The 22,548-nt window shown below is 48.4% G+C and overlaps 1 protein-coding gene and 1 long non-coding RNA gene across 3 annotated transcripts in view; one reads left to right on the forward strand and one right to left on the reverse strand.

The window, feature by feature from the left end:
• Positions 1–22,548, forward strand: part of Plxna4 (plexin A4) — a 440,342-nt gene that overhangs the window by 384,191 nt on the left and 33,603 nt on the right. Inside the window, exons 16-25 of the mRNA XM_032906796.1 lie at positions 41–205; positions 2,672–2,765; positions 3,138–3,377; positions 3,848–3,994; positions 4,593–4,827; positions 8,658–8,800; positions 15,064–15,332; positions 17,830–17,896; positions 18,600–18,746; positions 21,779–21,938. Coding sequence (XP_032762687.1) covers positions 41–205; positions 2,672–2,765; positions 3,138–3,377; positions 3,848–3,994; positions 4,593–4,827; positions 8,658–8,800; positions 15,064–15,332; positions 17,830–17,896; positions 18,600–18,746; positions 21,779–21,938 — 1,667 coding nt within the window. The remainder of the gene's footprint in view (positions 1–40; positions 206–2,671; positions 2,766–3,137; positions 3,378–3,847; positions 3,995–4,592; positions 4,828–8,657; positions 8,801–15,063; positions 15,333–17,829; positions 17,897–18,599; positions 18,747–21,778; positions 21,939–22,548) is intronic.
• The window catches only part of LOC116903990, a 133,031-nt gene that overhangs the window by 89,970 nt on the left and 20,513 nt on the right, over positions 1–22,548 (reverse strand). For both annotated transcript variants that reach the window (XR_004388321.1, XR_004388320.1), the window contains exon 2: positions 16,219–16,334. This is a non-coding gene — a long non-coding RNA (uncharacterized LOC116903990). The remainder of the gene's footprint in view (positions 1–16,218; positions 16,335–22,548) is intronic.

Consider the following 22,548-nt stretch of genomic DNA (forward strand, 5'->3'; position numbering starts at 1 on the left):
GCTTAGTTCCTGGGAGCCCATGCTCTATCCTCCCTTACAGGCGCTCACCATCCTACATTATCTGTAACACTACATCCTCAGAAGAAGTGTTGGACATGAAGGTGACTGTACAGGTGGACAGGGCCAGGATCCGCCAGGACCTGGTCTTTCAGTATGTGGAGGACCCCACCATCGTGCGTATTGAGCCAGAATGGAGCATTGTCAGGTAGGAGGACACATTCCCACAACCTCCCTGTATCTGGGTCTCAGTTTCTCTTTCTCAGACATCAAAACACCAAGGGAAACCAGGCTTGGTGACAAGAACTTATCACCCCAGTGACTTGGGAGACTGAGACCTTTCTCTCGCCAGCCCTCTCTTCGTCAGCCCTGTTACCTGTTTCCCTATGTTCCTCTCATAAAACAGACACATCCAGGAAAAGTCCGGTCCTTATTTCTCGCTGCTTCCCCAACGCCCAACACAATGCACTACACAAAAGGACACAGAAGGTAGAAGAGGGCACGTGATGCTGCTATAGGAAGAACCCAGACAGGGAGTCAGGCACCTTAGTAGTCTACTGGTGCAAACCATGAACCTTCTTGGGCTGCTTTCTTTAGGAGGATTCTCCTAGAGAGATTACAGGATCTCTGGAGTGTGGGAGTTTAGCACCTCCCATCAGAGATGGAGCTGCAGGCATTTGACTATGGCATTTTCCAATCCTGGAGGATATTATCAGGATGAGACGTTTCCATGGAGGCTGGGCTCCCTCTGAGAGTCCCTTGAGATCATTGGAAAGCTGATGCTCTGGGGTGCATTGGGGACACAGTGAAGACTTGGGGTGGGAAAGAACAGATACAGTCAATGCTCTTTACCTGACCAATGACCTTAGCACCTTACTCTCGACTTGTTCCCTGCTCAGTGCCCCACACAGTCAACTCCAGCCAGGAAGGGCCCAGGACTGGAGAAATTAGTAAAGACAGAATAAATAAGTTCTTTGCCCTGACTGAGGTAGGGGTAAGCCTGCGCTAAGGGTGAAACTTAGACCATGGACCCAAGGGCCATATCTGACTGGATGCCTGAATTTTTGTAAATAAAATTTTATTGGCACCCGGCTCTGCTCACTGGTTGTATTGTCTATAGTTGCTCGCTCATGGCTGCACAGAGTTGAGTAATTGTGACAGAGACCATATGGCCTGTGGAGCTTGAAATATTTGCTGCCTGGCCCATCATAGAAATAGTTGGCCACCCTCTGCTTGAAGACCAGAGAGAACAGGTCTGGCTGGTGAGATGAGAAAGGCCATTGGCTGTCCTTAGCTAAAATGTGAAGGGGAAACAGTCTGTCAGAGCCATGCCAGGCCTTGGCCTCAGAGCCTGGTGATTCAGGAAGGTGACACAGCCCTTTGTGACTCACGGAAGACACTAGGCAGTGATGCTCTGGGACATTCACGGCCTTATTGAATTTAGTTTCCCTTCATATTGTCACAGAAATAAAGGTGTCATCTTCCTGGCACTCAGCAGTGTCCCAAGTCACACTCATGCCACAAGGGAGGTTGGACACATTCTGGACTGCCAGCATTTTTGCTTAAGTTAAAGAAACCTGAGGATGAACTTGGCTCTGTACAGTGTATAAATTTGAGTATCCTGTAAGTGCCTGGGTTGTTTGGGGACAATGATGAGGTTTTTTGAAACTGAATGTAGAATTAGTGGTTGGAAAGGCTGGGGACTTGGAAGCTAGATACCAGAAAGTCTTCTGTAGAAAGAATCCTGCAGGAACAGCTGGAGGTATATGTGTGCATGTGAGCACATGAGTGCATGCAAGACATACTCAATGCGAAAGAGGAACCATGAGACATTTAAAAATGGGAAAGTAGATAGATGGATAGATACCTATGTGAGTACAGGTGACAAAGAATCTTAGCTACTCTGGTTAGAAGTGATTTACCTACAATATACTGATTTCAACAGCAGGATATTTGTCAGTGACACTCTGTTGACTAGCACTCAGGCCATTGCTCACTCTAGTCTAAGGAGGACACAGCCAGACACAGGGCTGCCTACCCTCCCCACCAGCTCCTTCCTAGATATAGAGCATAACACCCTTCGAGGGGCCACACTGAGCTAAATCACCTGAGTCCTCCTCACCTCTGTCCTGTGCCACTCCAGAGCTCAGGAGACTTGAGTCTCGGAGCATGTTACACCCATCCTCTTAGAAAAGGTGTGTCTGGTCCAGGGCTGTGGTTGTCATGGGTCTCAGCTGGACTGAAGCTACTAAGGAGGAAATCTGTAGTATGACTGCCATGGAAAGCAGATTGTGCTTGGTGTTTGGCCACTGGAGGTTCTGCTGGGGACCGTTTAGAACAAGACCGAGAGTGGTAAGGGTTAGGGAAGGAGACAGGGCTGAAATATCCGGCTCACATTTGGGAGCCTGAGAGAACACCTGGGCCTCCGTGAGATGCACTGGTTACAAACAGTTCAGTAAGGGACGATGTGGACATCTGGTCACCACTGTCCTGCTCTGGCCTTCTGAGCTGCTTTCCCTTGTTATTGCACTCAGCTTCACATCCTTGTCTCCAAGGACACAATTGTGCTTCCCCGTCCTTATTGTTGTGGCTCATCCTGATGACCACTGTTGTCATGGCCACTCTATCTCCTATGCCTGCTGTTCACACACTCCTTTCTTTCTTTTTTGGGCAGTGGGAACACACCTATTGCCGTCTGGGGAACTCATCTGGACCTCATACAGAACCCACAGATCCGTGCCAAGCACGGAGGGAAAGAGCACATCAACGTGAGTCCCTTGGCAGGTCCTTGCCTACATAGATGACTTGTGTCATGGCATACCTTCACGACCTGGATATGGGAGTTGGCCTGACCGTGTTTACAGCTTTGGGGATATAGGCCCGAAAGACCAATAATTTCCACAGTTCGTGGGGTTCCATTCTCACCCCACCGTTCCTACATAGATTAACATTACCCCATTCACATTGGGCAAAGCAAGAGCTAGAAGACAGCCACAGGGTGCAGTCTGCGAGTAGCCAAGGGTGTGGTCCTGGTTGCATCCTTCATAATCTTCCTATATCAACCCCGTGTAATGTCAACTGCACATCAGGAGTCCTGGTGTGGAAATGCTGCTCACTGTTCACTCCTCTGTCTCCTGCAGATCTGTGAGGTCCTAAATGCTACTGAGATGACCTGCCAGGCTCCAGCCCTTGCCCTGGGTCCCGACCACCAGTCAGATCTCACTGAGAGGCCTGAAGAATTTGGTTTCATCCTGGACAATGTCCAGTCTCTGCTAATTCTCAACAAGACCAACTTCACCTACTATCCTAACCCTGTGTTTGAGGCTTTCAGTCCCTCAGGAATCCTGGAGCTCAAGCCTGGCACCCCCATTATCCTAAAGGTATTCCAGATAAGCTTTTCATGGCATTTCAGTTATCAGTTATTGATTCCTTACTGGGAGGATGAGAGGACACTAGTGTATGTAATGTACTAACTTGTTTTCTGCTATTATCACAAAATACTTATTGCTGGACACTTATGAAAGAAAACAGTTAACTTGCCTCATTGTTCTGGAAAATGAAAGATCAAATAATAGCCCTGGTTCTCATAAGGACCTTCTAACAGGACCCCCGGTGAGAAGGGAACCAGAGGGGAAGTCATAAAACCAGCTCCACATCTTAAAGGTCCCACTATCCCTTACCTAACTGCACTAGGGACCAAATTCATAGCACACCACACTGAACTTCTTGCTATTGGCGGCCTCTTTCCTGGTCCATCCATAAGATCAGATGTTGAATAGCAGGCCACAGCAGCCACCAGCATTTGTGGTTCTGACTCAGGGTTGGGGATGGTGGCTTTCTTGTTGTTCAGGGCAAGAACCTGATCCCACCTGTGGCTGGAGGCAACGTGAAGCTGAACTATACTGTGCTGGTTGGGGAGAAACCATGCACCGTGACAGTGTCAGATGTGCAGCTGCTCTGCGAGTCTCCCAACCTCATCGGCAGGCACAAAGTGATGGTGAGGCTACTGGGACTCCCTTGTGTGTGATGCAGGCATGAGGGCTGCTGGGTGAGAGTGGCTCGGCTGTATCTAGGCTACCAGAGACTTTAGAGAGTACGTCCTGCCCACTGTGAGCCTTTCCCTAGCTTACCCCAGACTTGCTTCCATTGTCCTGCCCCACTAGCCAGCTTCTTATGTATTAGCACTCCCTCTGTCCTGGCTGTTGCAAAGAGCAAAACATTAAAGGGAGTGACAAGTTGTGTTAGGAGAGAGAGGGAGGAGAGGGAAGGGAGGGGAGGGGGAGAGGGAGGGGGAGCCTTTAAGAAGCTGGTGTAAGGTAGTCCATGATACTGTTTTCTGTGTCTTAGTTCCCAACTCAGATGGCAGGACGATTTTTAGGGAAGCCAGTTGGAGCTTTATCCCTGTGCTCATAGTGTAGTTGTGAGCTGTTTCCTTATGATGACAACAGCATCCTCCTGAGTTAGAGGATGGGCACATTTTCTAACGGAGTCATGGTCTCCTTCATCCATGCTCTCTCTTGGGAGGGCTCCTCACTGGCAATCATGCTCTCCTTCAGCCTGCCCTGCTACCCTCCATTTCTTTTCTATGTCCACAGGCACGGGTGGGTGGTATGGAATATTCTCCTGGGATGGTGTACATCGCCCCAGACAGCCCACTCAGCCTGCCCGCCATCGTCAGCATCGCAGTGGCTGGTGGTCTCCTCATCATCTTTATCGTGGCTGTGCTCATTGCCTACAAACGCAAGTCCCGAGAAAGTGACCTCACTCTGAAGAGGCTGCAGATGCAGATGGACAACCTTGAATCCCGTGTGGCCCTGGAGTGCAAGGAAGGTACTGAGCATTCAGGGGCTGGTCCCTGGTGCTGGAGTCTGTGTGTGCACGTGTGTACCTATCATAGGAGAGCATGTAGGCTGGGCAGCAGTGGGTAGTATTAGAGGTTATGTATGCATGCAAGCACATGTAACTCACTGTATGTATGCAGGTATACATGTGTCTCTGTACTATACCAACAGCCTGGGCAGCATTTGGTGCTACTGAAGGTCATGTGTGTGTACACTTTACATTTGTGTATGTAAGTGCATTAGCCAACAGGTGGCACTTCGGTGGAGGGTAGTTGTGTGTGTAAAAGTACATAATTGTGTTTGTATCTTTCGTTTACAAGCCAGCAGGTTAGGTGACAGCAGCCAGTGGTAAAGGTTGCTTGTATTTGTGCATGCACTTGTATGAGGACGGGGGGGGGGTAGGTGTAACATGTGTGTGCCTCCTGTTCACAGCCCAGCAAGCTGCAGAACCTTTCTGCCAGTCTCTGAGCTTAGCCAGGGTCCCAGCCCAAAGCCCTGTCTAGCAATCCGCCATTGGTTTTCTCCTAACTCTTCTAGATATATTACTGGGATCATTTATACACCAAGAACAGCATCCAGATTCAGAACTCTGGCTTGCGGGGAGGGAGAGTTCACAGTCTCCTCTAGGGAAGACCTGGGAGCTGTCTCAACATGGTGCATGTGAGCAATCCCTCAGTTCTCGGCCATCAGCAGGCCGGGAATTCTGTAGGGTTGATCTGAGATTTCAAAGGAAGTGCGTTTCACAGCTTGTGTTTGAAAAATGTACACAAGCGACCATGAAGGGAGATCAGCAGTGTCAAACCCAAGTAGGCAGCTTAGCGAGAGGACTTATATAACCCCAGGACATCCTTCTGTAAGCCACCCTGGGAGGAAGGAGCTGAGCTATATCTCTGTGGGTAATATGTATACAGAGTTAATCCGGCCCTATACCTGGGCTCCGGATCATGCAGATTCCCACTGGGGAGGCTCCGCCTCTTTTGATGGAGTCTAGGCTCCATCTCTACATCCTTCAGCTGTCATCCTGGCATCTGCCTTGTGGGACTGTTAATTACTGCCTTTTATTATATTTACACTGCTTAATTTTTTTCTCTGCAATGTACTCTTCCCTCTAATTAGGTGTAGTGATTAGAATCTCTTTTATGTGAGGCAGGCGTGAGGCTTTGAATGTTGGAGGTGCGTGGTGACTTAAAGGAAACTGCAGACACATCAATCCTGACTCCCTCCTTCTCCTCCTGGCCAGTGAAGCAGCCCAATCCGGATGAGGCAATGGAAGGGAGGGGCGCCAGCCTCCCCAGGGAAGGGAACTCAGCAGGCAGAAACCCATGCAATCCCATAGGAGACTATGGCTTCTGGCTGGGGACAGTTAAGCTGCTGGGACAGAAGGAGGCATCTTACAGCAAAGGACACGCAGGTTTACTGACAGAGGGACTTTCCAGGATGCCAGGACAGCTGCTGCATATTTATAAGGCGACTTGGGCCCAAGACAAGGTTTGTGTAGAGAGTTCAGTCAGTCAGGAAGCTACCCACACCCATAGTTAGAAGACATCAGCCCAGACCTGAGCTTTGAGTATATTGGCACACACACATGTACAAACACACGTTTTCACATTGACACATCACTGACATGCTTGCACAGTCTTGTACAGCCACACACTCTGTGCACCTTACTCTTGCTTATGTATAGCTCTCCACCAACTCATTCAAACACAGATATGTGTTCTTTATTCCAGACATGCACAAGCATGTTGGTCCGTTTATATTATTGTGATCTAATAACCCACTGGAACCAAACTAAAGGAGTACAGGTTTCCCTTCTCATGGTTTCAGAGAGTTCATCCATCATGGAGTAGGAGAGCATGGTGAAATGCTCAACTGATAGTTGCCAGAAAGCAAAGAAGAACAGAAACAGAAAAGGACCAGGGCAAGATACAGTCCCAAGGACAGCTCCAACCCCAGTGATCTCGCTAGCCCTTACTTTCCAAACATCAATTCCTTCCCAACACCAATATATTATAAACCCATCAAAGGATAAGTCAATCCATTGGTAACTACTATCTAGTTGTTTCTGAAAAGACCCTTGCTGACATACCCAGAGCTGTGCTTCACTAATCACTTAGGTACTTCTCAAGCCACTCAAGCTAGCAATTAAGATCAACCATCAATATGTGTTTGTTAGGCTTTGGTGATAGCGCATACCAAAGGGGTCCCCTGGCTCCCTTGTTCAGTTGTTCATATGCATTGGTGTGTGTTAAGAAGCTGTGGAACAACTGTCTCAGATGTCCTAACAGAATGTCATAACAAGAACTCCAGCATCCATATAGCAGAACACATAGTGGGGCTGTAGGTCTGCTTAGCTCACCATGCTTTTCAGCAAGCCTTGAGGCTCTCCTGGCATGAAGACCCATGAAAACCAGCAGACTTCTTGTTAGCTCTACCGTAGTCACCAAGAAGCACAGGGCAGGACCCTGTGTGCAGCTCAAGATACTTGTGTCATGTTAACATGTCATTACATCCCGCTGGGCACTGGGCTCACTCTTTGGTGTCCCTAGAGTCAGTTTGGGCCTGTGAATACCTTTTGAAGCCACCAACTATTCTTTTACCTTCATCTTAGGTTTTACAAAAACAAATTGGAAACAAATATTGGTTAGGCAGCAGTCATGACTTGTTCTTTGGCTGTGTGTGCCAATATCCCTGTTAATGTGTGTGCATATATGTGCATGCATGTATACATGCAGAGGTGGGCATACACTAAGGAGAATGCCACAGTTTAGCAGGATTGACAGCTGCACCTCTGAGGTGACAAAGGATGGCCTCAGGAATATTGTGCCCAGAATAGAGTATGACAGCTTTGGCTCTGGGCTGTACTGCATGCCAGGTTTTCCTAGTGGTCTTGTGACTCTATCATCTGGAGGCCTGAGCTGCCCTTACAGACAGTACCTATATGCAATTAAAATATACTACCAGATAACACAGCGTCTAGGCAGGAAGTGCAAAAGTACCCTCTTCATATCTGTGCAGAAGAAATAGGTTATGATGACAGTTTCTCTGCCCAAGCTTTGTTTGGTGTCTGAGAACTACATGACCCAGAATTGGATGCTCAAACCCTTTTTTATTGGAAGAACTTGTTCTTGACTTTGATAAGGAAATCCAGTTCAAAGTTCTACACTAGCCATAGGCTCACCCATTCCTTGTCCCCTCTGTCCTGCCCTACTATATTCCCCTTCCCAACACATTTTACAAACCAGAGCCCTTCCTCTTCTGATCCCAATATTATCACAAGTCGGAGGGCAGCCTCTGTTGTTTGAAAGACATGAGCCCCAGACCAGCTTTCTCCCATATCAATTCAAAGGTCCACAGACCATACCCCTGGGGCCTGGGTGAGGGCTCTGAACATTCTCACAGGAGTAACCCTTAGGCTGGCCCCATCCAGCATCTCACAGGATTCTCAGCTATTGTTCTTCTAGTGCCGTCCATCAGGTCTTTCACTGGCCTGGATCTTCCCAAGTGGTGTAGGTTAGCTGGCTGATGGGCACCAGGATCTTCCTGTTTCCATGGCCTTAATGCAGGATCACAAGTGTGTATCATCATGCCCAGGGAATGAATACACACACACACACACACACACACACATACCATGCATATGCATGTATGTGTATGTATATATGTATGTATATGTATGTGTGTATGTATGTATGCATGTGTGTGTGTGTCTGTGTGTATGAATTATAGAGATCAAGCTCAGGTCCTCATGCTTGCAAGGCAAGCACTTACTAACTGAGCTGTCATCCCAGGCTCCTCACAGACTCTTCTTTGTGCCAGCTTTTGCAGAGCTGCAGACAGATATTCATGAGCTTACCAGTGACCTGGATGGAGCTGGGATTCCTTTTCTGGACTACAGGACCTATACCATGCGGGTGCTCTTCCCAGGGATTGAAGACCACCCTGTGCTACGAGACCTTGAGGTAAAAATCTGTGCCCAGTCCCATATTACAGTAGGTCAGTGATGCTGGTGATCAACACACTCAGCACCCTGATTCAGAAGTGAAAAAATGGAGACCATGGAGACAGCACATCTTGCCTGAGGTCTTCCAGCTTGTAAACACCAATGTGTGTGTTATAGGGCCAAGCCATGAAACCCCAAAGTACACATTTCAGTAGCACTTCAGGGACTCGGGGGATCCTAGAGACCTTATAGGATTGGATGAGTAGAAAGGACCCCCTTCCACGAAATCTATATATGTATGTCTTGGTTAGTTTTCTATTGAGTGATAGGACACCATGACCAAGGCAACTTATAGAGAAAAGAGTCTTACAGGTTCAGAGGGTGAGTCAGTGAGCATCGTGGTGAGAAGCATAGCAGTAGGCAGGCAATCATGAAGCTAGAGCATTAGCTGAGAGCTCACATCTTGAAGCAACAACTATTAAATAGAGAGGTTTACTTGGGAATGGCACAGATTTCTGAAACTTCTAAGTCCACCCATGCTGTCACACCTCCTCCACCAAGGCCATATATCATAATGCGTTCTGAACAGTGCCACCAATTGGGGACCAAGCATTTAAATTTATGAGTCCACCAGAGTTCTTCTCATTCAAACTAACCCAATGAATATACAACCAAACAGAGGCTAAATAAACATGGGCAGTTCATGGGTTAAGATGTAGTGAACCGCAGTAGAAAGGGTTTTACTATCGAACCAGTGCTCAGTGTTTAAGGGATGTTACTGCTTGCTTCCTCAGGAAAGGAAAGTGACACATGAGGAAGGGAAGTGGAAATGGGAATGATAAAACCCCACTGTCGCACTGCCATCAGCGGCCCCCAACCTCTGAAAACATTATCCCACTTACTGTCTAACCCGCCATCTCACTTATGCAGATATTTCAAATTGCACTCTGTTCTGAAAGGGCTTTGGAATGGCTTATCAAGATAAATACCAGGGAGAAGGGAAAGATGATAAATGAGGAAAACAGGACAAAAGAAGAATCCTGAGGACCAACATTGACGGCCATTAAAATCCCTACGTAGCTTTAAGTAATTTTCACTCATTCAGCCATCTGTCTTCCCTGAAGCCCTCCGAGTAGGCGAGCCCATTTTACAGGTGAGCAAAGTAAGAGGGCAGAGGATCCCACTGAGTAGCTAGGCACACAGCTGATGGCCACAGAGCCAGAAATAGAGCCAAGGCTGTCAGACTTTATGTTTCTTCCTGGCTGCAAGCCTGTGCCCCAAACTCTGGGTGTCCTTCAGTTCTGCTTATATGTCAGGAGCAAATGGAATGTACAGATGAAGCACCAGTGGAAAATAAGATGCAATTCCGGGGGACATGTTCCACCCAAGGAAAACAGGCCCTCCGCTCAGGGTTGTAGATAATGTCGTCGGAGGAAGTATCCTCATGGGCTCTCTTTGGGTGCAGCAGGCTGTGCGCTGTGGCAGCTCACGATGCTCTTCCACAGTGATGCACACACGTTGCTCTGTATTTGTTTGATGATGCGAATGTGAGCATGCGTGCGTGCGTGCGTGTGTGCGTAAATTTGGAGTGAGAGAATGGGCAGTTCTGTCTTGGAGAAGCTCTCCTTGCCCCTCTGTCTGACAGACACTAGGAAGTACTTGCAGAGACTTTGGGTAATGTCCCCCATTCTCTCTGGCATGAACCTTTAGTCTCTGTCAATATGTATGTGTGTATGTGTGCCTGTACTTTTACATGCAGCAAATATTTGTGTACAAAGACACTATGTATCTCAGGATGCCATCCATTGCCTTGCTTGCACTCTTCATCTTCCTTCTTCCTTCTTCTACTCTTCTTTACCTTTCATCTTTTCTTAACCTCACTTTAATTTGCACCCAGACACCAGATTGCTCAGGACATAAAAGAGCATGTAGGTTCCTGGTTCAGAGAAGTCGGTGTGGTAGGCAGATAGGTCACTGCCTGTATGCATGAGGGTGTTGCTTGTGTATAGACTGTGTACTTCATTTTATGGTTTGACTTCCTACCAGAAGAGTATACCCCAGCATAGAGTATTAGTGTAGGAAATATCTGAGTAAAGGACTGTCTGTCTGTGTCCGTCTGTCTGCCTGCCTGTCTGTACAAGAGAAGAAACAGTAGTACTAACATCAGGAGTGATGCCCTGTCTCTGGGGCATCAGAAGGAATAATCAAAGAATTCAACCAGGAGAGGTATTTAGAGTTATTTTGTAGTTATAATATTTCTTAGTTATTATATTCCCTAGTTAGTATATTTCCTAGTTATTACATCCCTCAGTATATAGAATTATTTAACTAGTTCAGAATCCCAAGTCTCCACAAAGATGTAAGTTTTAAGTGGGGTTTTCTAAGCCCATGTCAAAATTGGGCCCAGAAATCAACTTTATCATCCCTATATTAGCCTGTGTCTGTGGACCTTATGTGGTCCTATGTGAACTATTATTTTGTTGGTTTCCACCCCATTCTTGCTATGGAAAGTCTCTCCTTGATGTTCTGAGTGTAAAGGACCGCCCCCATTGTTAGGAGGAGTGTTTCCCAACCTTTCAGCTGCATGGGACACATGCCCACAGGGGAAAGTATGAAGGGAGAGTGTCTCCTTGCTTTGGTGCATTGCCAGTCCACACTGGCACATGGAGGCATTTGAGGAAGAGACATTCCTGGCCCCAATCGCATACTAGTGCTTTAAAAACACAAAGAATGTCAGTCCGTCAGTCACACACTCCTGGTTTTAACCCATCACTGGCTCCTAAATTCTAACCTATTGGGTTACAATTAAATTTTACTATCCAGTTTTATATGTGCAGAATTCAACTAAAGTGGAGAACCATCTGGATAATAAAGAATATTTGGTTTCAGAGTGACTCTGGCTGGGGTTGGAGAGAGTGGCAGAGTATGAAAGGGTGCTCCTGGATACACTTTCCAAGATACTTTACCTCCATCTCTGTTCTCTGTCAAATGGAGAGAGAAAGTGTCTACTTCGAGCACCAGGACAGAGAGTGATGTGTGTTAGATGTCGAGAAACTCCTGGTGAACAGAGACAGACAGAAAAAAAACACAACAACAACAACAACAAACCCTGCAGTCCAGGGATGTGTAGAGGCAGGTAATAAAACCACTGCTGATTCTGCGCACATAGCATATGCCAAGTACTCCATGTTCATTATCTTATTTAATGTTCATAAAACATGAGACAGACCTTCCTACTCTCATCTTATAGAAAAAGCAGTAGACTCTGGAGGGATTGGACTCTTCCACACCCAGTTACCATGTTCTCTGATTCCAGAGCCCAGGTTGCTGACCATGGTACCTAGTCTGCAAGAGGCTAGCCAAAATGTCTTACCTGGGCCCCAGGTACTTGTTGGCCACAGGCATATAAATTTTTTAAAGGTGGAAGAACAGCTCACACAGTAGGTTCATAATGGGTCTTCATGGCATGGGGTGACCTATAGCTGGCACAGTGTCCTCTCTATATGCTGTACTGCCAAACCTGCCCATGGCCACCCTTCCTCTCGACAGACAACCAGGGAAGCTGAGAGACTGTGTCTGGGAAGGCTGCAGGGAGAAGCCTGAGTTGGCTTCAGACAGCTGCTGAGTCCAGTAATAAGGTAGACATGGTGATAGGTGTTAGGGTGGTGGGGATGTTGAAAATGCAGCTCTGCCCTTTAGCAATAGGGTGGCCTGGGGACACGTGTGGTGATTTCTCCGAGGACCTGAAGGTGTGAGATCATTAGAAGACTCCATAGGAAGCTTGCGCATAAAGTGCACTGCACACAGCATTATCTGCTACCATTAGTTCAAGTAGCAGAGGAATCATTCTGAGAAGAGGTGGAAGGAGAGGAAGTAAAAGCAGGACCATGTGTGTGAGGGGATGGTCACAGGTTTGGAAAGGAGGTCAGGAGGAAACAGACAGGTTGTAGATTAGCACCTGAGCTATGGCAGAAGAGGCTACCATATATCCCTGGCCAGTGCTACAACAGCTCGCTGGGGATTGGGAACCAAAGGAGCCAGGTATAAGGTAAGCCAAGGCTAGGCCCTCTTGGGATAATGAGGAAATCAGGGAATGGGGCTATGATGAGGGCCAAGATGAGGGCCAGGTTGTCTGGCTGGTCCATAATATATTCTCTTGGCTCTGTCATTCTCCCACCTCTGTCTGAGAATTGTCCTCCCTAGTACTAGTACTGCAGCCAGAGGAATGACAAAGGACTTGCTTTGGGTGCAGACAGGCTTCCTCTCAGATTTCAGACCCACCTGAATGCCTGCCACCAGGAATGCTTGCATAAGACCTCTGCCATGCAGAGTAGACAGAGGGCCAACGTGCCATCTGAAGAGGAGCCAAGGACTTGGGACTGGCTTCTAGCTGACAACAGCCTGCTGCCAATGCCACAGCCTGAATCCAGAACATGGGGGTTTCTGAGTCATGTGAAGAATGTCTATTTCTGCCATCTTCTATGACCTGGGGCCAACAGGCCATCTCTGCCTGTCTTTGTCAGTCCTTGCCAGTTGAAATATGGGGGTGTGGGGGTGGAGAGCAGAATAAAATAGCTACTCTTTGTGACTCAGCCATGTCTGGTACTCAGTTCCACAGGTCTCTCATGAGTCGTCTGAGCCTATTTGATGGCTCCTGGGGAGGGTATGTATGGACTGTCTGAGTCCATGGTCTAGCTTGGAAGATCCTGAAGAAACTCCTGTCCTCATGTGGTCCTAGAGGTCCTAACAGATCCTGTACCCTAGATTTTGTGTGGATAAAATGAGTAAATATATCCAAAATGGTCCAAACAGGACTTGGCAAAGAGTAAGTAAGGTTCATATGCATATTAGCTCTCCTAGCAGCTGTACTTTTCTGGTGAAGAAATTGACAACTGATGAGTGACCGCTATGAATCCAACCCAGGCTTGACCAACAGAAACCATGTTCTTCACTGTGACATACATGACAGTCCTTCTCAAAGACCTGGGGGGTTGGGACATAGCTCTTAAGTTGCTTCATTGGCACCTCTGTTAGCTGTCCCTCCTTCCTCAGCATACCCCCCAGGACTGCATTCAAGGGGACAAGCACTTCTCAGTGTTCCACGAAGGCTCCCTATGAAGGCCAAGCCTGTGGCAACATTCTCAAGAGCAGTTTTCTTAGAAGAAAACATGCAGAGCAGTGCACATGCATCACCACTCAGCACAATGACTGACAGGTCCCCAAGACAGCCTACTTGTCCCACCCATGAAGCCACTGGTCAGATCAAAAGGCAGAGCAGTAGTACCAGCTCTCTAGGTAGCCTGTGTCCCTCTCCCAATTGCCCAAGAAAACCACTTTCTGACCATTATTGAGTTATCTTTCCTGCCCCAATCAGTGTTTAAATGGTGCTATATGGAGAGTGAGCCCACTCTAGTGTCTGTCTTTTGCATTCAGTGTGTTCCCAGCATCTGCCTCTTTGCTGTGGCTTGTATAGGTCATTCATTCTCAGGACTGTGGAGTATCCATCCATTCCATTGCTGCTGAGCATCAGGGAGGCACCAGCCTGAGGTTCCTCTGAACAGAGCCTTTATGGACATCTCTGTCCTCCATGCTCAGCTAGGTGGCTTCCATATACCTTTCAAGTTGATTGCACCCTTTCCCCAAAAACCTACCCTGCGGAGAGGAAGGTTGAGTCCATCCTCCCCTGGGTGAAGAACAGAGACTGTCTCTCCCTTTTAAAAGTAGGGATGGTTGGGGTCCCTAAGATATAAATGAATTTGCACAAGTTTACAGAGTATGGAGGTGTCAGAGCCCAGGGGAAATCCAGTCATCTTGATGGTTTAACCATAGTCTTTGGAGTCAGAGTGGAGTTAGGTTAGATGTGAGTCCTGGCCTGGTAATTCCTCAGGCAGGACACAAACCACAGCAGTTCTGGCCTCTCAAAGCTCCAGAGAATTAGAAGCCGATCTGAGACAAGGGCCCTTCATTAGTTCTGCATCATCATCAGGAAAGAGCTCAGCCTCTAGAGTCTAGCACAGGTGGATTCAAGTTCTATTGATACATCTTATGAATGGTAGCTAATTTTCCCTGGTCTTAGTGACTGTGTCTCAAAATCTGCATGTACTTACCTACTTTGCAGCCTGTGATGCAGGGTAAACAGGTATTAGGCCCTAGGCCTGACAACTGAAAAGGACTTGGTAGTGTTAGCCAGATCAGCTGTGCCTGGAGTAGAGGGGGTTGGAGCCTATTCAGTTAGTGGGACAGCCAGAATCTCATATTAAGATCCTGGATCTCCCCCAACAGGTCCCAGGCTACCGTCAGGAGCGTGTGGAGAAAGGATTGAAGCTCTTCGCCCAGCTCATCAACAACAAGGTGTTCCTACTCTCTTTCATCCGCACTCTTGAGTCTCAGCGCAGTTTTTCCATGCGCGACCGAGGCAACGTGGCCTCGCTCATCATGACTGTACTTCAGAGCAAGCTAGAGTACGCCACTGATGTGCTGAAGCAGCTACTGGCTGACCTCATTGATAAGAACCTGGAGAGCAAGAACCATCCCAAGCTGCTACTCAGGAGGTGAGAAAGGCCTATGGTGGCCCCCTAGGGTCAGAATATCCCCTGTCCCTGCATAATCCTAATGCATGGGTCATGGAGCACTTCATGTACACCAGGCAAGCTGCAGAAGGATCACCTAAGAGTGAGGCACTGGCCAGTAGGAGGCCAGTCCCACCTATCACTTGGGTGTCGACGGCTCAGCTTATCCCATACCTGCTTTTCATTATATAACTGCCCTTCTGAACTGTACTATTTTCTCTTGTAATTCTGTATCAGGGATCAGTTAGTCCATGACCTGGCCTCACCTAGGCCAGGACCAGAAGGAGACCTCAAGCTGCCCATGAGCTAGCAGCAGGAGCAGCATGATCATGCAAGCATATAGACAGAAAGCTACTTGGGCCTTTCCCAGACCTAATGGGAACCTACATATTAACAGGGAATTAAGTAATTTGACCATGTTTTCCCATTTGAGAAACAGGAGGTGAAGCGTTTTAGGACAACTGACTTAGGACAGTCCAGCAAACAGGACGTGACCCCCTACAAAGGCTCAGGATTTACTGCTGTACAAAGTCAGATGCTGTTAGGTTCCCTTATGTCTGTGACAAGTCTCCTGACACAAGCAAATTAAAGTAGGGGTGGTTTGAGGAAAGTAGCCCATGGTTTGAGGAAATACAGGCCATTACGGTAAGCAAGATTTTGGCAGCTTTGTGCCCAGTGGCTTTACTTCTTCCAGCCTGGTCCCACCTCTTAAAGGTTCCATAACCCTCCGAAACAGTGTCGCTACCAGCTAGGGACCCAGTGTTCAAATATATGAACTTGTGGAAAATATCTCCTTTGAACCATAACATATGTTCCTACCGCACGTTTTGAAAACCGATAAGGTTAGACAAGTGTCAGCCCTGCCTACCCTGGGACTTTGGCTTGGTTAAAAAGCACAGGCACTCCATTCTCAGCTTGCATCCACTTGAAGGGTGACCACTTCTCTTCTTAGCTGTTAATCCAATGTCCAGCTGTGCGGCACATCTGCAATTAGAAAACACCATGAAAAAACACCCACATCCATCTTTGTGCTCAGACCACTCCATCCTGCCTGACCTCTGGCCCATGGTCTCTGTGTTAGACTCCAGGCCTCAGTAGTGCTCACCATGACTGGCAGATAGATAGACTTAGTCTTCGAACAGTTTGTCCTGAGCTTTCTCTGGTGGGGAGGGGGCACCTGTGTGCACAGCTGCAAAAGGCTGCAGTGCAGAGGAGAATCCCACAGCTCTGCCAACAGCAAGGTAGATAATTTTGATTTTTGTTTTACCTTCGCTGTGTAGCCACCCACTGGCATAATTCTAGGGTTGCCGCTGCCTGCTAGCCCTCCCACTGACAACTTCCTGGCGTGGTCTCATGGTCTCGCTCTGGGGCTCTGTCTTCTCTCCTTATTTTCTGCTTGTGCTCCCTGAATGCTCCTGCACTGTCCCCTCCCTCTTTTCTCCTTTTCTTCTTGCCACTGGCTGCTCCCCAACCTCCAGTATTCTTCCTTCTTTCCCTTCCTTGGCTTCACTGCCAACCAACAGCTGTCTAGACACCTGGAGATTTTGGTTACCAGCATTTTCTAACAATCGTGTATTTAAATCCACCAAACCTGTCTGGATGGGCTAATTTGTCTCTGGAGCTAGTCGTGTTCTCAGCCCAAATTCCAACCTAGGCTGTTCAGTTGCTCCTGGACACTGTAACTACTGGGCACTGGAAATGTGGCCTGCGTGCAGCCCGACTCGAAAATGCCACCACGGCGTCTACTTTCACAAAAGGAAACAATAAGAAGGCTTGAGTCCGGACATGTAAGACTCCAATACGTATTCCCTGCCCGGCCATTGCAGAAGCTTTCCTTTAGAGGTGTGCAGTGGCCTTTGAGATAGGACAATGCTATGCCCTCCTCTGGGTGGCTGCCAATGCTGTGGGTCTAGATAAGGCTTCACATGAAATACCTGGTCTCTCTATCCTATGCCACTTTCCTTCTGATGTCCCAACTAATTGGTACCCCCTGTTTCCTGTTCTGTACTTTCTTTCTTTCTTATCAATAGGGACCCATCCGCCAATGCACTCCCAAGTTCTTCTAATGCGGTTTTATCCAATGGGGACGCTTCCACCAAATGTAAAGACTCAAATCTAATTCACTAAAGTGGATAAACTTCAGCTCCTCCGACCCACAAGGCAGTAGCCACGTGTGGCCAGTAGCAACTGGACAGCTTAGGTAAAGACCTTAGCCATCACTGTGAAGTGGTATAGGATGCCACAAGGAAGACCCCACATATGCCATATGTGCCCCCAGATGCCAAGCTCCAGATTCCCAGACAGAGCTCTGTTCTCAACCCTGGAGCATGGCAGTCTGCAAGACTCTCCTATGTGTTAGGTTACCAGACACAGAAATCAGTAAGATCCTGGCAGGTTCTCCCTCACTCTATCCAGCCCATGGCCTCTGACTAATCACCTCTTGTCCTCTTTCTCCCATCCCCTCTATGACTGATGCCAGGACGGAGTCGGTGGCCGAGAAGATGTTGACTAATTGGTTCACTTTCCTCCTCTACAAGTTCCTCAAGGTAGGATGGAATGAGGACCAATTCCCAGCCCTCCTTCCTCTGGGTGTAAGCCTTTACCTCCTGAGCCTGCCACATCTTACAACTACTGTGCCCTTTCTTATGGAGCCTGCTGCATCCAGTCCACAAGAAATTCAGGCCTTTATTGTCAGGGAACTGCATGGAAGAGAGCTCCCTGTCTGGTCCTAACTGCAGAAACAGCACCCTCTGTGGCTAGTTCCTCCCAAGTGAGAAGCAGATGTACCACTGAGACAGTTCCATGTGGTCGGAAGCTAAATTCCCATTTTTAGTTGAGCACAACTCACCTGTAAGTTCCCGGTGCCCTCTTCCCCCCTACCCAGCATCCTCTTCTTCCTCCTAGTACCAGACTTACAGAAGCTGATTAAAGGTCCTAGGGCAGGCACGTAAGGCACGAGGCTGCAGATAAGCAGAGGATGTGCCTGGGGTGGGGGGTGGAAGAGCAGAGCTGCTGGGCTTTCAGTCACCAGCTTCAGCAGACCAACCTCGGCTTCCTAATTGGTTCACAGAGGAAGCAGATGTGGTGGGGTAGGACAAAGAACAGAAAGGAGGGGAGGAAGGAAGAAAGGAAGGGCAGAGGAAATAGAGAAAGGCAGCCAGGAAGCAGTCAGGGAAGCCAGAACAGTGGGGTGTGCCCTGCCTACCTTTGATCCCCAAGCTCTGATAGTGGGATTCTTCTCTGGTGCAGGAGTGTGCTGGGGAGCCCCTCTTCTCCCTGTTCTGTGCCATCAAGCAGCAGATGGAGAAAGGCCCTATCGATGCCATCACAGGAGAGGCTCGCTACTCACTAAGTGAGGACAAGCTCATCCGGCAGCAGATTGAATATAAGACCCTGGTGAGTATCACCACTGCTTCCCTTAGCTATGGTAGGTCAGCTCTCTTCTGAGGCAGGAACGACAAAAATGCCGAACAAACCACTTTTCCAACTTTATCTGCTGTGGGGCCCAGGCAGGTGCTCTCCTGTGTGAGCCCACCTCTGTTTCCTGTGGCCCATGTACCAGGGTTTAGCTGTGGCTCAGTGATTCTTCAGCTGGTACATGGGTGTGGTTCCAGACAGGTGCTGAATTGAGTAGTCAAGGGCCAGCAGGGGTGAGGGTGGAGGTCATGCTGATAGGGACAGACGCTCACACAAACATGTTCAGATGCTATGGCTGGGTAGGGAGATCTCAGAACAAAGCTGGACGTCCATTCGGGTTTCCCCATTCCCATCTTTCTAAGGGGCCCAGAATCCCAACAGATTGACTACCTGAGAACCCAAAGACACAGACTGCTGGGCTTCTGCTCCCTCTCAGTTTCCAGCTCATAGGAGAAAGTCACAGACTACAATAAAAATGGCAGAGGGAAGACACCCTTCCAGAAAGAGAGGCTTGAATGGATTTCTTAGTGAGAGAAATACGTTTAAAACGTTTCTGGTTCCACCCTATGCCACCCCCTTGCAACACAATGCATTATGAGCACAATCATACTCTGTCCCCAAATTGCAGCAACCTTTACTCCACAAGCCAAAAGATTATGCCCAGCTCGTGTCAAGTGACAGACTTATAGAGAGTGTGAAGAATTGAGTGGGCCTGGAGGACTATTTGTTAAGTTGGAAACATCTGGAACGTGAGAGTGATGGGAAGACTATTTCGCTTGGAGTTGGTAGGATGGTTAGAAAGGGTGTTCCTACATCTGAAGGGGACACTCCATTCAATGATGCAGGAAAAAGGTCCTGCACCAGGACAGACAAAGCAAGTCAAATGCAGAATTGGGAACTGTGGGGGTGTGCAGTGACTGGAGGAACCCCAGGAGCCCTGAGTTTGGTAGCAGTGACCTTGTCCTGCTGGAGCTTGAGTTAGTACAACCACAGTAGTGTTCCAGGACCCACATTCCCAGGGAGCCTGCTGGAGTGTTAGACACTCACCTGGTTACCTGCCAGAGGACAAGATGCTTGGTAGGTTACCTAGGGACTGGCTAGAGTATAAGATACATTCCGGTTACCTGCCAGAGTTTTAGATGTGTGTCCCCCGGGAGCCCACTAGCTGTCTAGATATTCCCCCAGGAGCCTACTAGAGTGCCACTCTCCTTCCCAGGAACCTAATAGAATGTTAAATGTTCCTGGCGACACCACCAGATGGCTAGAGCCTCTCTAGGAACCTTCAGAGAAAGCACCAGGTAGAGGATTCTGAAGCACTTAAGAGCCAGGAGTAGAAGACATGTTTCTGAGTCTGGGACCTTGTCCTTTGTGGGTAAATGTTTTTCCTCTCAAGGATCAGTGCTGGCCTTGAGGCATGCTAAGACAGATCAACCTTAAGTATCAACCTCTGCTCCATGGTTCTTCTGGGAAAAGAGTTCAGACAAAGCCATTTTGCTGCCTAGAGAAGGCTAAGTTGCCCATCAATGGCCTGGCAAAAGGACAATATGGCAGTCGGAGCAGGAGGGAGGGATATGGACGGTTCTTAGGAGAGGAGGATTGGCTGACCCGTCCAGAAATTTTAGCTCAGAGGCCCAGCCTCCCATATTTTCAGTTCAGGACATTTTGAAGGTGAGAGTAGATTTTTTTAAAAATGGATTTAGGCTTGTTTTTTCCCCCTTCCTCTTAATGGAATAAGCATGTTCCCCATTTGTGCTCATAGTAGCTGCTAATGAGAGGCAGGAGTCCGGGGCCAGGGTTCTGATTACCACCACATGGAGCAGGAGGAGGGCTGGTGTCTGGTTCTGCGAGCCAGATGGGGATGTTGGGAAATGGTTACTGGGAGGGGCCTCTGGGGAGTTAAGTTCCAAAAAGGCAGGGGACCCAGAGTGCTCAGGCTTTACAGACAGAGTAGTTGGAGACCCAGAACAGCAGCACATCTGGCTTCAACTCCCACAACACCCAGACCTCTCTGCCTGGCTCTTACACACCACTGGTCATTCCTGTACCCCATAGTTCCCTTCCTCTTCCACTGGCATCTACCCAGAGAACCCCCAAAGCAATATAGAAAGAGCAAGCACACCATAAGGATAGCTAGCGGACAGCATTTAAGGAGGCAAGCAGCTGGTGAAGCAGTTTTATTTTGCTCGCCTCTTTCTGAACGTAGAAGCCCTGCATTAGCAGTGGCCTCATCCCCTGACCAGGGCTTCAGGTTCACAGCCAGGGAGGCCACTCAGGGGCCTGCAACTGTGGCTTTTTAAAAGGCACCTTTTTATACTTAAAGAATATATTAAGTCCTAATAGATCCAGCAGCCTCCAATCATCCTGAAACACTTCCCAAACCAACCAAGGCTATTAAATCTTTTAAAACAGGAGCTCAGTTTCTCATTAATACTGAGCATGTGTGTGAGAGTATAAGAGAGAGGAGGGGGGTAGAGAGGGGGAGGGAGAGAGAGAGTTGAGAGAGAGAGAGAGAGAGAGAGAGAGAGAGAGAGAGAGAGAGAGAGAGAGAGAGAGAGGTGATTGCGTATTAGAGGAACAATGAAGGGCGACTCGTAGATGTGGAGTTGGAGTGGGTAAGGATCTCAATGTGTTGATGGGGTGCCACCCTACACAAAGGTGTATAGGAGAGACTGCACACATGTGCATGCTTCTATGTTGTTCTTGTTACAGACCATCCCTCCCTCCCATTATAGCATGGCATCATTCTTTGTAGAATACTGTTGTTCCCTTTGAGAAATCTGAGCATCTGTCCTAGTAGTGTGCAGTTATAATTAAGTGTGCAGTTTATAATCCTGCAGTGATGTTGAAGACATGGTCTCATCCCATCTCTCTCTGGACAGGATGGAGTTGCCCTGACCCCTTCAGATCCCATCATGGAGAGAAGTCATTCATGGAGGATCTCAGGGTGCTGTTGGGATCTGGGAGCCCTTCCCACCGTTCTCATCCATGTGACCTCTCCCTGTCACCCTCAGGTCCTGAGCTGTGTCAGTCCAGATAACGCTAACAGCCCAGAGGTCCCAGTGAAGATCCTCAACTGTGACACAATCACTCAGGTCAAGGAGAAGATCCTAGACGCCATCTTCAAGAATGTTCCATGCTCCCATCGGCCCAAAGCTGCAGACATGGACCTGGGTAAGAGAGCCAATCTCCAGAGCTGTCCCAGAGGCTGGTCACGGTCAGCTCCTGCTTCTCGGGTCAGCAGTAGATAGGTCTGGGCTTCAGGGAACAGAGCAGGAGCAGTGGATGGAGGCAGGCAGGCTGGGTTTGCTGTTACAGTCTGCTTGGAATTGGTGGAAGCAGATCCCCGAGCCTCAAACGAAAGAGGGGCCAAAGGTCACTAGGCCATCTGTTGGTGAACCCTCCTGTTAGGGAATGTCTCTGTGGTGCTTTGAGTGGCTGAGGGCCAGGATTTGCAAATGTCATATCTGAATGCAGGGATATAAGGGCAAAGCTCCTCTTCCAAGTCCCTGTGGCCAAGGTCTTGACACTGCCTCGGTTCCCTCTAGGCTCTCCCTCCCCTCTGTGCTGCGCCTATAATTTTTGCTGAATACTCAGTGCTTGAGGGATCTGGGTCAGCCATGGAGGATAGAGAAAGAGAACTGAGAAAAATGAGATAGGACGGCCTGCTGCGGAGAAGGGTGATGCTGTATTTCAGTGTTCCATGGAGAGGTAGCCTGTATTATAAACAAGGCATGCCACCCAGAGGCGGTTGCACTTTGCCTGAATGCTCAGAAGAACATCA

The sequence above is a fragment of the Rattus rattus genome, chromosome 6 (genome assembly GCF_011064425.1).
Source record: "Rattus rattus isolate New Zealand chromosome 6, Rrattus_CSIRO_v1, whole genome shotgun sequence".
In the NCBI taxonomy this organism is placed as follows: Eukaryota; Metazoa; Chordata; class Mammalia; order Rodentia; family Muridae; genus Rattus; species Rattus rattus.